Below are 15,986 nucleotides of genomic sequence, written 5' to 3'. Positions count from 1 at the left end.
TACTTTATATTAATTGCATGAAGAAAATCACTGACCACAATGCTACAATAGTATCATTGGTGTGCGTGATTTTATTGCATTTAATATTATGGGGTGATTTGAAAATGAAATGTGGTATTATAATTAATTAAATTTTAATACGCACAGCAGAGGGGTAGACTAGACTATATAATATAAAATGATTTCAGCAAAAATATTTTCTCTACACACAGACCGCATTATTAATAATAATGCTGCCTGTGTGTAGAGGAAATATTTTTGCTGAAATCATTTCAATATTATTTACTAGCTCTAGTCAGTTGTCCCCAAATTCACTCTCATCTACCTTGATCTGTGCTCCGGATAATTCTGGCGCTCGGCTCACAGCAGGGAGGGGTGATGATGATGATGACGACGTAAAGCCTCTTTGGCTGGTGGCTGGACGTGGAAGGAGTGCTGTGAAGGTAAGTATTGAATGTTACAAAGAGCACTGTGGTGGTTGATATCAGACAGAAACATCAGCCTCACCTTCTGTCTATGGTTTGGTGCTAATACTGAGTTCTTGTTGTAGCAGTAGTAGTATTTTTTTATCCGACCTTAAATTTCAATCAGTACTGGTCTGGACTTTATAATACTTACACAAATTAAATGCCATATTGATAAAGTATAATGAATTCCTTCTGAATGTAATACTTAATAATTTGCACAGTACTTGGCGTGGGAGCACTTTAGTATACTACCCACTCCCCAGTGCTTTATCATTTGTATTGTGCCAAATTGCCAATATACTACCAGAGGGCTTTATTATTATATCATTTATAATATAAATCTAATGCAAACAACACCCAGAGCTTTATTATAATATATACTACTATAGTGCCATATTATCCAGCAGCACCACCACCCCTCCCCCCCTGACTGACTACCAAGGGCTGCTTGCTTCTTTATTATAATTTAAGCTAGTGCCACTGCCAAATGCCAATATCCACCACCACCCCCTCCCCCACCTCACTGACTACCAACTAAGGGGATTTATTAATTTATAATTTATAATATACTAGTGCCAATTTTTCCAAATGTCAATTTCCACCACCACCACCTCCCCTCCCCCCACCTCACTGACTACCAACAAAAGGCTTTGTTAATTTATAATTTACATTTATAATATACTAGTGCCAAATGCCAATTACCACCACCATCACCACCAACCTCCCCTCCCCCCTCACTGACAACCAACTAATTGCTTTATTAGTGACAAAAAATGGCATTTGGCAAAATTTGCACTAGTATAACTATATTATAAATGTAAATTATAAATTATTAATATTAATATTAATAATATTAGTTGGTAATTTATAATTTACATTTATAATATAGTTATACTAAATGCCAAATGCCAATTTCCACCATCATTCCCCCCTCCCCCTGACTTAAACTTCCAGTTCCAACCAAGGGATTAATTATAATTTAAGATGTGCCAATATAGTTACTTAGTGTGCCATCCGGCATCCGACCACAACCACCCCTCCCCCACCTCACTTAGTAACCTCTAAATAAACAATATTCATAATATTACATAAAAATCATAGATAATAAATCATAAAAGAAAATTACCTTTTTAGTAGACCAGAAAAGGTGGCAAATAAAGCGATCCAACTGGGCTGGCAGTGACACACAAGCGGCAGAGCAGACAACTCGGCTGGCACACTTCACTGACTGAAGCCACTCCTCCAGAGAGCACTACTTCAGGGCGGCCGGGACTTCAGCTCCTCTCCCGCGATTCGTGCGCACTTCTTGTTTTGCCGTGCGGAGCAGCGAGACGGGGGCGCACCCGCTGGACGCCTTATCGGCATTATCGGCAAGGTTAGATGCCGATACCGATAATTTAGGAAACTGTGAATATCGGCCGATAATATCGGTCGATCCGATAATCGGTCGATCCCTAGTATATGTACCATATTTATTCGAGTATAACGCGCAAAATTTTGTACCAAAAAAAGAATTCAAAGTTTGGGTGCGCATTATAAACGAGGGCTGGGGTAGGGTGGCAGTGGCGGCCGGTGCATTGAGGGCGCAGGCGAATTGTGAGTTCGCACTGCGCCTTTTCCGGGCTGCAGCCGCTCACTGTACGCTTACTGTTCGGCGCACAGAGAGAGAGAGAGAGAGGGAGGAAGGAAAGGCGGCAAGCGGCGGCGGGTAAGGGCAGCTGCAGAGAGTAGGCAGTCTGTAGTGGAGGTGGATCCCTGCATTAGCCCAGCAGAAGAGGGAGGGAGTGGGTGCCGTCTGGCTGGATGTCTGAGGTAAATGTGCCTACCTATCTCTTCCAATGGGTGGTGGGGGGGGGGGGGGGTAGAAGATTCTGTAATTTAGTGAGCATGGTAACAAGCTTTACAGATTGCTGAAGCATTTTAAATAAATACTGTTACCGGTAATTTTATTTCGGTATTGTGTTTATACCAGTTTACGTTGTCAATAAATGATTTTTATCATGGCCGCACGTGTTCAACAACGTTTTTTTGTCAATTACAATGCTTGGTGTGAAACAAAATGTTATACCGATTTTTAATCGAAAATTAGGGGTGCGCGTTATACTCGAATAAATACGTTATATGTGTGTGTGTGTGTGTGTGTGTATGTATATATATATATGTATATATGTGTGTGTGTGTGTATATATATATATATATATATATAGTGCGAGTGTGTGTGTGTATATATATATATATATATATATATATATATATATATATATATATATATATATATATATATATATATATATATATATATATATATATATATAAATAAATAATATTAAACCCCTGTAGTCCAACCAAAGGTAACTAGTACCCGGTGCTCTGGTGGCTAGATAATATAAACTGAAAAAAATCTGTCACTCCAAGGTTTTCCAGTTCAAATTCTTCTTTATTCTGAATGGTACCATTCAGAATAAAGAAGAATTTGAATTGGAAAACCTTGGAGTGCCGGTATTTTTTCAGTGTGTGTATGTGTGTGTATATATGTATTGAAAAACAAGGGGCTGGCTGCTCACTTGGGGAAATCCTTCCATCTCGAGTTCTCTGCAGTACAAGGCTAAATAGGTATGTATGTATATGTGTGTGTGTATATATATATAGTAAGGCATAGCCTGTAGTTGTGGGAGGGGTTACCCGGCTATAAAAGCTCAGGCCCCCTCTGGTTCAGCACTGGAATAGCCGGGTTCATTCAGAACCTTTGCACTTCCGGTTCAAGCTCGCTCCCACGTGATCCGCGCCGGTCTGAGTGGAAACCCTGATCGATTTTGTCCCGGCGTCTTCCGTGCCCGGCTTCAAACACTCCAGTCCGGCTTACTCCCGTGGTCCCCGGCGAACTCCCATCCTCCTCAGCCATACCCTCGGCGGTTGCAGTACCCGGACATATACTCACCTACTCCAGGTTCCAGAACCGTGAGTCTCGTCCCCACCACTCTCAGCCAGACGCCTGGCTGCCATTTATACTGCACACACCTGTTCACTAATAACTTCGATTGTATACTTACCTTACCGCTCGGTACCGCATTCACCTTATCTTCCACCCGGGCACTTAACCTCCAACGCTGGCCGTTAACCGGCCACCCGGCAATAGTAACAAATCCGCATACTGTCAATCACAGGTCGGCTCACGAAGCCCCCTGGTGGAGGAATAGATAATACTCGGTTTACTTCCCCTATACACAACGGCGGCTCATAACAACCCCTGGTGGCAACACATCATATGACACAATGTTAAATGCATTATAATAATATGTCTAACCCCATTCCCCTTGCTTTTCTTTCTGCTTTGGCACCCATCTAGAATGTTACCATATCATGTTTATTACTCATTATATGTTTATGATAAAGGCTTATGTGAGGTTGTCCCACGTCACCAACACCTATTTACGTTACCTGTCATCTACACAGGTAGTTTCCAAAACCATACCCCGGTCACAGCTACACCTGAACCGTCTCAGCCTTACACCTGCCTTAAAAAAACACTTCGTCTTTGGGCACACGGTAAGAAATAACTTGTCTAATACCAGGGGTTGTCCCGTACATTGTCATGTTCTTCACATAAGATTCATGACTTAAACTCCTTACGTCCATCTCCTCAGGATTCACTCCCGGCCCATTCCAATCCTTTTCAACACCTCCCCGGAAACTGGGAGCTTTCATCGGACTCCCATTCCTAGCCTTATCCTCATCCTCAGATAACAACCCAACTGGCGTTCAAGCTATCTTCTAAAGACAACTCCAGTATTTTAAAGCATTACCAGGTAAAAAAAAAAATAAATAAAAAAAAAAATAAAATAAAATAAAATAAAAATAAAATAAAATAAAAAAAAAACAATTTTATTTTCCATGCCGACCCACTTTTAGCCGGCCCTATTTTTCACAGGAAATTAAATATCCTCCAAAAAATGTTCTACGTGGAAAACTCTTACAATAAACTAATAGGTACGGTCGCATGACTATTACTCCCCACCCCCCCCCACCCCCCGATCCAATAAATATCCATATATATACATAGGGCAGTCAACTGGTGACAACTAGGGTATAACCCCTAGCAAAAATATTGTAAATTAAACTATTCCTGGGAGGCCAACACCCATCCTCATCAGAGGTATACGCCCCTCGGTCCAACGCATAGATAGAGCCTCACAAGAACCACCCTTGGTTGCCAGTTAGGGCCTCACCACTCACAGCCAACTTACTTTTTCTTGTTACAGTCACCGAGAGGCCAACGTTCCCGCCACTTCATTAATGTGGTCCCCGTACAACCGGCCCTCTACATAGATAGAGCCTCTCTCGCCACTTGGCATTAGTAGGGCCTCACCTTCCTCATCGAATAGATAATGTTTCGCCGGATTGGCATAGCTAGCACCAGTTGACTCAGGCAACTTCGCTCATAATCAAAACCCGTCTCTTACCCTATTTTTCATTTCTAGTATGTCTCAATCCCATGACCAAGAAGAAGAGCTGGCCATACCTGAAACCCCTACCAGACCCGCCACTCCGGCTGGCCCAAGCACACCCACCGAGAACCCAGCCAGCCCGTACGCTCTCCGGTCATGGACCATCCCCAAGCTCGTGGCCGAATTACGTCGCATGGGGGTCCCGTTTCCTGCCACAGCCCGCAAAGCAGAACTATACAAACTTTACATATCTAATACGTGTACTCCCCAACCAGGAGTAGTTCTGCATTCGGAAAACTATAACGAGATCAAGGGTCTGATGTCTTCTCTCTTGGCCTCAATTACCACGATCAGCACTAGGCTGGATAAACTGGAAACCCCTCAGACTGCGACAGTCACTCCGCCCATACCAATCCTCACTTCGGCTCTCCTCCCTCACGGTAATGACACTACCGTAAATCCAATACCAAGCACATCCACCCACATCATCACGCCTGCACATTTCGTACCCCCGACTATACGCAAAGACATTCCGGAAGGCAAGGACATAAACCTTGTATCTCTGCTGATTGCATCACAAGATGTCGTGGAGAACAAGGCTTATTGTTACGGTGATCTTTCGGTCGTGCTAAAAGCCAGAGATCCCAGGCTCAACCGGAAACTCACCATACCTGAATTCGTCCTAGCCTTCGGCCTCTACCGTGACGTAATCTGTTCCACCTCCCCTCACCGTAGGGAGGAATTGGACCTGTACATGCACAAATTGGTGGACCTAGGACACAAGTATGGGGGTTTTTCCTTCTACGACTATCACAAATCTTTTTCGGCCAAGGCGGCAGCATCCATAACCCAATTCAACACTCATACCAACTGGAGTAACCTGGATACAGAACTTTTCTGCCGCCTTTTTGCTGGCCAAAAACCTCCATCCTGTGCCCTGTGCGCCTCTATCTCACACTCCACCAACTTGTGCCCAGTCAATCCTAACCTTCCTACCACTAGTTGTGCTACCTTCGGTTCCGCCACTGCAGAACACAGAGGATTGAAGGTCAAGTTGGACAGACCCATTATTTACCTTGGGAAAGCGCAGATCTGCAACAACTTCAATTTAGGAAATTGTGGATTTAGCTCTTGCAGACTGCTGCGCGTCTGCTCAATTTGCTTCAGGGCACATGAAAAAAACTTATTTACGACTTGTCCGCTCCTCATTCATTAGCAACCCCCAGCATCAATTCATTGATACCTTCGGAAGAGTTTTCCCTGCAGTATACCACAATAGACGATGCCATCCAATCCATTCTTAGGGCAGGGGCGGGAGCCTGGTTGGGGAAAAAAACGATATTTCCAACGCATTTCAGCTCCTACCCATCCACCCGTCCCTGTGGCACGTGCACGGCATCAAATGGGAAAACAAATACTACTTTGCCACCCGCCTTACCTTTGGAGCAAAAGTAGCCCAAAATTGTTCAACATATTTGCCGACACTCTATGCTGGCTACTCCTCAATATCACCCACTGTCCCGCAGTTCTATACTATCTGGACGACTTCCTTACGATAGAATCACCTCGTTCCTCACCAGTTAGTCTCCAGAAGACCTTGGCCCTATTTACAACATTAGGGGTACCACTATCTCAAGCAAAGACAATAGGCCCAACTACAAAACTGACGTTCTTGGGTATTCAACTAGACACCGTTACATTACAGGCTAGTCTTCCACGGGAGAAGGTGAAACATATCATTGAGGTGGTAAAACATTTTCTGGTGAAGGACACGTGTACCAGGTCAGACCTACAATCCTTACTGGGCACGTTGAACTTCGCCATGAAACTTATTCCTCAAGGTCGGGCGTTCATCTCGAGATTGTTGTGCCTTCTCCCGTTACTTAATACGGACTCCAGCACGATATCACTAGATACTCACGCTAGGACAGATCTACTGATGTGGCTACGGTTCCTAACTCATTGGAACGGGATAGCCATGTTCATCACTCCTTTATCAGGTTCCTCACCCATCATCTGGACCGATGCAGCAGCTCACACAGGGTTCGCAGCAGTCTATCACAATGACTGGTTTAATGATTCATGGCCAGCAGAAACCTTAGGTTTACCCTCATTTCCCACTACATCAGCCCTATTCAAGATCTTTCCGATTGCGGCAGCCGCAAGAGTATGGGGACACTTATGGTGGGGGAAATCGGAAAAATGTTTTTCCAACAACAAACCAGCCTGTGACATAATAAACAAGGGTAGATCCTCATCACTCACCGTCATGAAATTAATCCGAAGGCTAACTTGGTTAGCAGTGACACTACAAATCCACATCACATGCATCCACATTCCAGGGAAAACCAACACAGCCGCTGACGCTCGATTTGACTTACAGGTTTTCTTCAGGACACACCCCACAGCCAACTCCAGACCGGTCAGCACCCCTCCGTTCCAAGACCTCATCCTGGCCTAGAAAGACTGCTATCTCACAGCAGATACCTAGCCGGAGCAGCCCTATCCACAAACACATCCCGTGCATATAATCGAGCATTTACCATATACACCAAATTCACGACAGACCATCAGATAACTGACACACACTCTTTAGATTCCATTATTGCATTTATTTCCTTCTGCCACCTTAACCTAAAATTATCATTGAACACTATTAAACCATACCTCTCGGGTATACAACATCACATAATCAGTGCCTACCCTAGTTCTAAACCTTTTATGTCTTCCTATCCCGTGAAAAACATATTAAAAGGTATACTAAGATCAGACTTACCCACTACCTCTACTAGACTTCCGATAGACGGCCACAAGTTTCGCGCACTCTCCAATATTTTGGATTCCAATCCTTTTGAAACCCATACCAACCTAGTTATCAAGACAGCGACCTACCTAGCTTTCTAGGGTTTTTTACGTCCAAATGAGTTCACCACCAATAGTATTTTTGGACAGCAGCAGATCCTCAACATCACAAATCTTCAGAGACACACAGATCACTATGTACTCACCTTAGGTCACACAAAAACTAATCAAACAGGCCCTCCTACCAAGATCTGCTATTATCCCACAGGCAATCAGTGGTGCCCCGTCGCAGTATTCGACACCTTTTTGGCTACTCTCACAGGTCTCAATCAAAACACCCCACTACTCGCATTACAAGGTTTACCCTTAACAACTGCCAAGTTCATTCAGTACGTTAGAACTCTGTTCATCCGTCTCGGCCTCAACCCTACAGGGTTTTCTGGTCACTCTTTCAGAATCAGAGCCGCTTCGGCAGCCTCTAGTCATATCGTACCCTCTCACATAATTAAAAGGTTAGGCCGGTGGAAATCAGCGGTTTACACCACTTACATTCCACAACCAGAAATAGAACTAAGATCAGCATTCAAAGGTCTTGCTATGTAATCTGTGTATAAATAAAATGAATTGTTTACTCCAACCTTTTTGCCCTCTTTTATTTCAGGCCTACCTCATACGTCGGTTACGGCACACCTCAACCGACTTTCATATTCTGGTATAATCAGTACACTTACGGCTTATGTCCCCGACTACAAATAGTAAGGCATAGCCTGTAGTTGTGGGAGGGGTTACCCGGCTATAAAAGCTCAGGCCCCCTCTGGTTCAGCACTGGAATAGCCGGGTTCATCCCTCCCACCACAACCCTCTATAAACCATTCCTGGGTGGGCCCTCTTTTATTTCAGGCCTACCTCATACGTCGGTTACGGCACACCTCAACCGACTTTCATATTCTGGTATAATCAGTACACTTACGGCTTATGTCCCCGACTACAAATATATATATATATATATATATATATATTTTTTTTAAATACCATGCCCTGGTCTTTCGCATGATCAAATACGGCTGCATCAGTTGATCGGACAGGTCAACTTCCCCCAATATGCCGATTTTAATGTGTTATGCCGTCTGGCACCTGTTTAATTTCCCCTATGCCACGAATATGACCCTGCGAGTGCGTTCATCATGGATGGTGGTTAGGATGAACCCTTCCTTTTTATCGCGGTACTTTAGTACCAGCAGTTCATTCTGGCAGAGAGCTGCTGTTTACACAAAAACACACTGCATCCACTACACACACTACACAAACACACACAGCTCCCCTGTCTAAACACACTGCATCCACTACACGTGGCATGTATATTTTGTGCATTTACCTTTAGAAATTGTTTTTATTTTCCAAAATGGTAAATGTGCCGAATATCGGCAAATTATATCGGCTATCGGCCTGAAAGTTCACAGAATATCGATATCGGCTCTAAAAAAAATCAATATCGGTCGATCTCTAGCACTGTTATACTCAGGAGACTTCGCTGAACACAAATATTAGTGTTTCAAAACAGTAAAACGTATCACAACAATTATATTGTCAGTGTAAGTGCCATTTGTGTGTGAAAAATGCAAAAAATGTCACTGTCACTGACGATATCGTCGTTGTAATATATTTCACTGTTTTGAAACACTAATATTTGTGTTCAGCAAAGTCTTCCAAGTAAAACCGTACCCCCCATGTACAGCTTTTATGGTGTCTTGGAAAGTTACAGGGTTAAATCTAGTGCTAGAAAATTTAATTCCCTGAACTTTCGGCCTGGGTTGTCAGGCAGGTCCTGCAAATTGTAATTAATAAAATGACCTAATTATGTAAAATTATTACATAAATATATACGTAGAAATATATATATATATATATATATATATATATATATATATATATATATATATATGTGTGTATATGTGTGTGTATATAATTTTTTTATTATTTTTATTTATATATAGGTGTGTATATATATATATATATATAGTGATACATACTTATGTATATAGATATATATAATATCTCGTTCTACATGTATTTTGATCAATATATATATAAGTTTAAGATAGTTAGAACGAAATTACACATGTATATACATTTTTTATCTATTTATATTTTATTATTTTTTTTATTTTATATTTTAACTTATTTATATATTTTGTATTATATATATATATATATATATATATAAAATGAAAATTATATATTTAATCAATATCATTGTACGTGTATTTTGATATTAATATATGTATATATTAATATTAAAATACACGTAGACAGTGTATGTATATTTATGTGTGTGTGTGTATATATATATATATATATATATATATATATATATATATATATATATATACTTAGATCATATATATATAATAAATATATATATGATCTAAGTATATATTACTTATTTTTACACTGATTTAACTTATTTTATTTCATTTTCAGGCAACAGGCATTACAGGCACTCCCTCTGCTGGCATTGACATGGACGGCTATGCCGTCCATGTGATCGCGGGGTCCTCGCAAGGACCTCGCAATCACATGGCCCAGGGGGGCCGAAGAGGACAGAGGGGGACTACCTGGGCTCCCAGGTAAGAAGAAAAGATCGCAGGGCGTTCTATGCCGCCCTGCGGCGTTTAGAGCCATATAAATAAGGACGGCATAGAACGCCCTGCGGTCTTAAGGGGTTAAAGGATCACTATAGGGTCAGGGACACAAACATGTATGCCTGACCCTATAGTGAAAACCCACTTAAAACTCACATTATTTCCAGCTCTCCACGGGTCCCTTTATTGGATTGGCAAAAATCAGCACCTCATCATAGAGATGCATTGAATCAATGCAGTGAATCAGTGTTTACATTAAAATGCCTGAAGGGAGATATTATACTCACCAGAACAACTACATTAAGCTGTAGTTGTTCTGGTGACTATAGTGTCCCTTTAACCCCTTAAGGACAGAGCTTCGGAAGCTTGTCTTTCACTTTGTGACAACGGCATTTTTTGCATTTTTTGCTGTTTGCGTTCAACTGCAATTTGCATTTGACTAATTTATTGCACCGACGCATATTATATACAGTTTTTTAAAGGACAGAAAGGGCTTTCATTTGATGTAACATATATATATATATATATACATGCTTATTTATTGTAAAAAAAATACAGAAAAATGAAAAATTTTGATTTTTTTTTTTACAGTTTTTGCAATAATAATGTGTGCCTAATTAGTGCAGGTTAAGGAAAGTAATTAAAATAAATTAATTTAGTTGTTCTGATTTACAGAATATATAATGTGTCTGGGATTTTCAGTTTTTTTTGGTAGTTACAGGTTACAAAGCACAAGGAGTAAAATAAACTTTTAATATGGAGCGATTTTAGAATTTGGTATGTTTGTCTTGTAAGCTTTATAGCCATAAAAGAAAACAAAATTGCCACACAAAAGTATATATTTATATAAAGTAGACACCACAGGCTATTTACCTAAGGTTGTTTTGACACTTTCTACGTAGCCATTTCACCGCCAACCTCTGCTAAATATTGGAGTAAAATTGTGTTTTTTGGGGGTTTTCACACACAAACTTATAACAAAGAACTTCTCATGTGTATTTTGTAAAGTTGGTGTGTGCTATTCCTGTACAAAGTTTTATTATGTGTTCAGTTACTTCTGCTGAGTACAACGGTACCCCCATTGTATGTCTTTGGCACTATTTCGTGAAGCTACAGTGCCATATAGGAGACCTGTCCTTTTCAGTATTCACAGTAGAATTTTGAGAGATGGATTTAATGAGCCTATGCTTCCATTTGGGGTATTATAACAGTTTGACTGTTCAAAAAAACACCACAAAGGCCTACCATTTGTAAAAGTAGACACCCCAGGGTATCTCATAAGGTGCATATTGTGCCTTAACATGCCCCCATTTTTTTACCATTACATGCCAAAGTATGTGGTAAAAAATAATGTTGTGCATTTTTTACATACGGATTGCATTTTTGCTGGTCATTTTGTATATTTCATATGTGCCACTAAGTTCAAACCCCCCAAATTATGCTCAGCTAAGTCTTCTGAGTAAAAGGACACCCCCATTGTATGTCTATGGCACTATTTCGTGAAGCTACAGTGCCATATAGGAGACCAAGCCATATCAGTTTTTACCGAACTTTGAATTTTGACGCCGGGCCGAAGTGCAATTTCCAAGCATCTTCGCAGGTTTTAAATTTAAACTACCCCACAAAGGCCTACCATTTCTTAAAGTAGACACCCCAGGGTATTTCAAAAGGCATATTTTGAACCTTAGCGTGGGATCATTTTTCCGCTAGCGTGTACCAGGTGTAGTGGTAATAAGCGTTTTTTTATGCCTTTTTGACACACAAAGTGAGTTTGCACAGTATATTTTGCAAACCATATGTGTACTACCACTGTATAATACTTCATATGTTGCTCAGCTATGTCTGCTGAGTACAAAAATACCCCCGTATGTACCTTTGCCAGGTATATGTGGACATCGGAGGGGCACATTTGGGACACAGCCATTCCATTTTTTTTTCAAACTTTACATTTTTACGCTGTGCCCATGTCCCATTTTAGAGTATTTTACCAGGCTATATAAACCAAATACCCCATAAAGCCATACCATTTCTTAAAGAAGACATCCCAGGGTATTTCAAAAGGCAAATTTTGAACCTTAGCGTGGGATAATTTTCCGCTAGCTTGTACCAGGTGTAGTGGTAATGAGCGTTATTAAATGTATTTTTTTACTTTTTAAAACTTTTTTTACTTTTTAAAACTATTTTTTAAACTTTTGTTTTGCTTATTAATTTTTTTAAAGTTTCCTAAACTTTCGTAAAACTTTTTTTTACAGATTTAACATTTTTCTAAGCTTTTTTTTTACGTTAACCCCTAACTAGCAGTAAGCAGCACTAACAGTAAATTCCCCATTTTCCCATAACTCCCACCCACCCCAGCTAGCAAAATATTTAATTATACAATATTTAAATTAGTTAATTAAATAAATGTAACTCCTAATCGTCAGGGGTTAAAAAAAAATTAGATCACAGTATAATACTGTGATCTGTATTTTGATCACTGTAGGCAGTGATCGACTGGCAGGGAAGGGGTTAATTTTTATTTGGACTGGGTAAAGGGTTTATTTTTTTACATTTTTTACTTAAACTTTATTAAAACTTTTTTTTAACTTAATTTTTTAACTTTTTAAAGCTTATTTTTAAACTTTTTTTAACGTTAACCCCTAGTTAGCCTAATACTAAATCCCCCAATTCCCCACTAACTTCCACCCTCCCCAGCTAGCTAAATTTATAACTTTAAAATATTTAAATTAATTAATAAAATAGATTTAACCCCTGAGGGTTAAAAAAAAATAATAATTAACCCTCAGGGGTTAAAAAAAAAAAAATCAGATCATAGTAAAATGTAATCCCTGCCAATTGATCACTGTACTCAGTGATCAATTGGCAGGGAAGGGGTTAATTTTATATTAAAATGGGTAAAGGGACCCACAACATAGTAAGTCAACTTTTTTGGGTGGGGCGGGATGTGTAAATCCATTAGCACACCCATCCACAAATCTGTTCTCCTGTTCACACAGACACACACAAATCCCTCTTTACAATCAGGCACACACATTGCTAAACACTTCAGTAGACAAATCCAAACAAGTACCCCCAGCACATGTACTGTAACCAAGCTAATAACTGGGGCTGCTTCTTGTGCTGTGTACAGTCAATTTCACCATTGGAGTTCCATTTGAAAACAGTTTTTTTTTTGTTTTTTGTTTTTTTTTAACAGGCCTTCACAGAACTTCAAGCCAAAGTGATTGACACGCAGCAGAAAGTAAAACTTGCTGATTTACAAATTGAGCAGCTCAGTAGAACAAAGAAACATGCTCAGCTGACCAACCTTGAAATTATGCACTTGTCTGATACAACCCCTGTATATGAAGGTGTGGGAAGAATGTAAGTAATGCTGAATTTTATTCATGGGCATGTATATAATTTTTTTTTTTATAGCACTAGTATTTCATTTGGACAGTGTTGTGTAAAAGCTAATACATTGATATATAACGTGAGATCAGCATAACCAAACAAGATAAACTAACTTACAATCTGCAGGACCTATATGGAAATCGATATAATGAACAGACAGCAGATATCCAAGTTTTAAAAAGTCTTGTATGTGCAAGTGTCCTTGATCCCTCCTAGGGTAAATAACCAAATCTTTTAATGGGATACTATAGACACCCAGACCACTTCAGCTTATTGAAGTGGTCTGGGTGTACTGTCCCAGGGCCCTTAACCCTGCAATTCTAGTTACTGCAGCCTTTGATAAACCGCAGTAATTACATTAGAGAGTTAACTCCACCTCTAGTAGTTGTCTATCAGACAGCCACTACAGGGACTTCAGGGGACCTAACTGATGCGGGTTGTCCTCATGCTGTGTCATCGAAGATCCTATAGGAAAGCATTATACTAATGCGAGTGCAGTGCTCGCAGCGCATGTGCATTATGTCCCCTCCACTGGCTGGCAGAGTCTGAACCAGTTTCGAGGGAAATCAGCACTGGAATCAGGTAAGTGGCACAAGAAGTTTTTAACTTTATTTTCCTAGCTCTATAGTTTCCCTTTAACCCCTTAAGGACCAAACTTCTGGAATAAAAGGGAATCATGACATGTCACACATGTCATGTGTCCTTAAGGGGTTAAGAATGGTTTGACAACTAAACTAGGGTCTGCTGGTTACCTTCCTCCTCTGATGCTTCCATTACCTCCACTAAACCAAGGCTTGCTGTACAGGGTCAGCTCATTGGCTGAGTGCATCACACAGTCTCCCTACACATTGTGGCAAACAGCACCTCGCCAACAGGTTTTTGGAGAAGCCTGCTTGCCAGCCTCCTACCCCAGGACTATGGGCCATTTAAAAACGTATGTGATTTATGTACTTTTGTACTCCATAAAGAGAGACCGACTGTTCGCTTTAATTCCACGGAACGGTTTTGGGCATAGGACCATGTGCACGGTCGGTCAAAATTATGAATTTCCTAGAAATCTTGAACCCCTGAGCTGATCTGGGTGATTTTTGGATATGCTGAGCCCCGATCTGGGGGACCATCAGGGGATTTGTGGGGTTTCCATGTGTTTTAGGAGTACTTTCGGGGTGTTGTTGTATTGCATGTTTCTTGCATGTAAGAGATAATTTAATTATATGTTTGTGTACTCAAATAATTATCTCCCAGGCACAGGGGAGGGATTGACCTATTTTGTATGGGAGTGTCCTGGACCTGAGAGCCAATGTAATCATGTGTGTTTTTACTGTAGTCTACTCTCAGGTCTAGGGGGGAGTGCCCCTTTCATGGTGACCTGCATATACGGCCAATTGTGACTGCCAATACATGAGTTCCTGCTTACCCTCAACACCGAGCCTCGTCTCATTAATTTGTAGAGAACAGCTATACCAGTTATAATCCCTGTTCTTTGGATTGCTATAATCACTAGCTCTTGTAAGCTATACTCTCTTGGAGGAGAGGTCATCTCACTGGGACCTGGATCAAGGATTTTGGTCCAGGGTGAGAAGGGACGGCGATACCCCAAGCAGCATAGCGAGTAGGGGCAGTCTACCCTTTTTACTAATACTATGTAATCTTTACTTAGTATTGGTAAAGTTAGCTGAAAGACTAATCTTAGTCTTTCAGACTTTTGGTAGATAGCTCCCTAATACCGTGGGAATTAGAGAGCTATCCTCTAAGTGGCTGCAAGATGCAGCCGCAGCACAGGTTGGAACTTCGTTCATTCTAATGAAATTCTGAAAAAACTAAAAGTATAATGTCGTCCTAACGTGAATGAAAAAAAAGTTCTCATTCTGTTAGGACGAAATTTGGTAGTTTGGGAATACTGACAGGAAGCATCACAAGATTGTGGGAGTATTGTGGGAAAATTTATTTCACCCACAAGAAGTGGGTGGGTCAAGTGTAGAAAAAATACATAAGACAAAGTAGTCTCTACTTTGTGTTATGTTTTAAATAAAACTAGATTAAATAGGAAGAAATTAATAACAGATCCTGAGAGAGGGAGACAAGAGGAAGAGATTAGGGAATGGTAAGTTCGTCATGACAGTGCCTCTTTAAATCACCCATTTGATGGGGACTACACTTAACTCTATAAAGTACATTTCCCCTACTCGAGAATTGATATGGTATGGGATAATTCCCTAGTTATAGATTAGGTTAAA

The 15,986-nt window shown here is 40.5% G+C and overlaps 1 protein-coding gene across 2 annotated transcripts in view; it reads left to right on the top strand.

Moving 5' to 3' along the window:
- The window catches only part of PFDN1 (prefoldin subunit 1), a 99,366-nt gene that overhangs the window by 61,761 nt on the left and 21,619 nt on the right, over positions 1–15,986 (top strand). For both annotated transcript variants that reach the window (XM_063445274.1, XM_063445273.1), the window contains exon 2: positions 13,553–13,719. In XM_063445274.1, coding sequence (XP_063301344.1) covers positions 13,553–13,719 — 167 coding nt within the window. The remainder of the gene's footprint in view (positions 1–13,552; positions 13,720–15,986) is intronic.

This window comes from Pelobates fuscus, chromosome 3 (assembly GCF_036172605.1).
Source record: "Pelobates fuscus isolate aPelFus1 chromosome 3, aPelFus1.pri, whole genome shotgun sequence".
Classification (NCBI taxonomy): Eukaryota; Metazoa; Chordata; class Amphibia; order Anura; family Pelobatidae; genus Pelobates; species Pelobates fuscus.
Note: the sequence above shows the minus strand (reverse complement) of the source record. Positions and strands in the feature narration are given on the sequence as shown.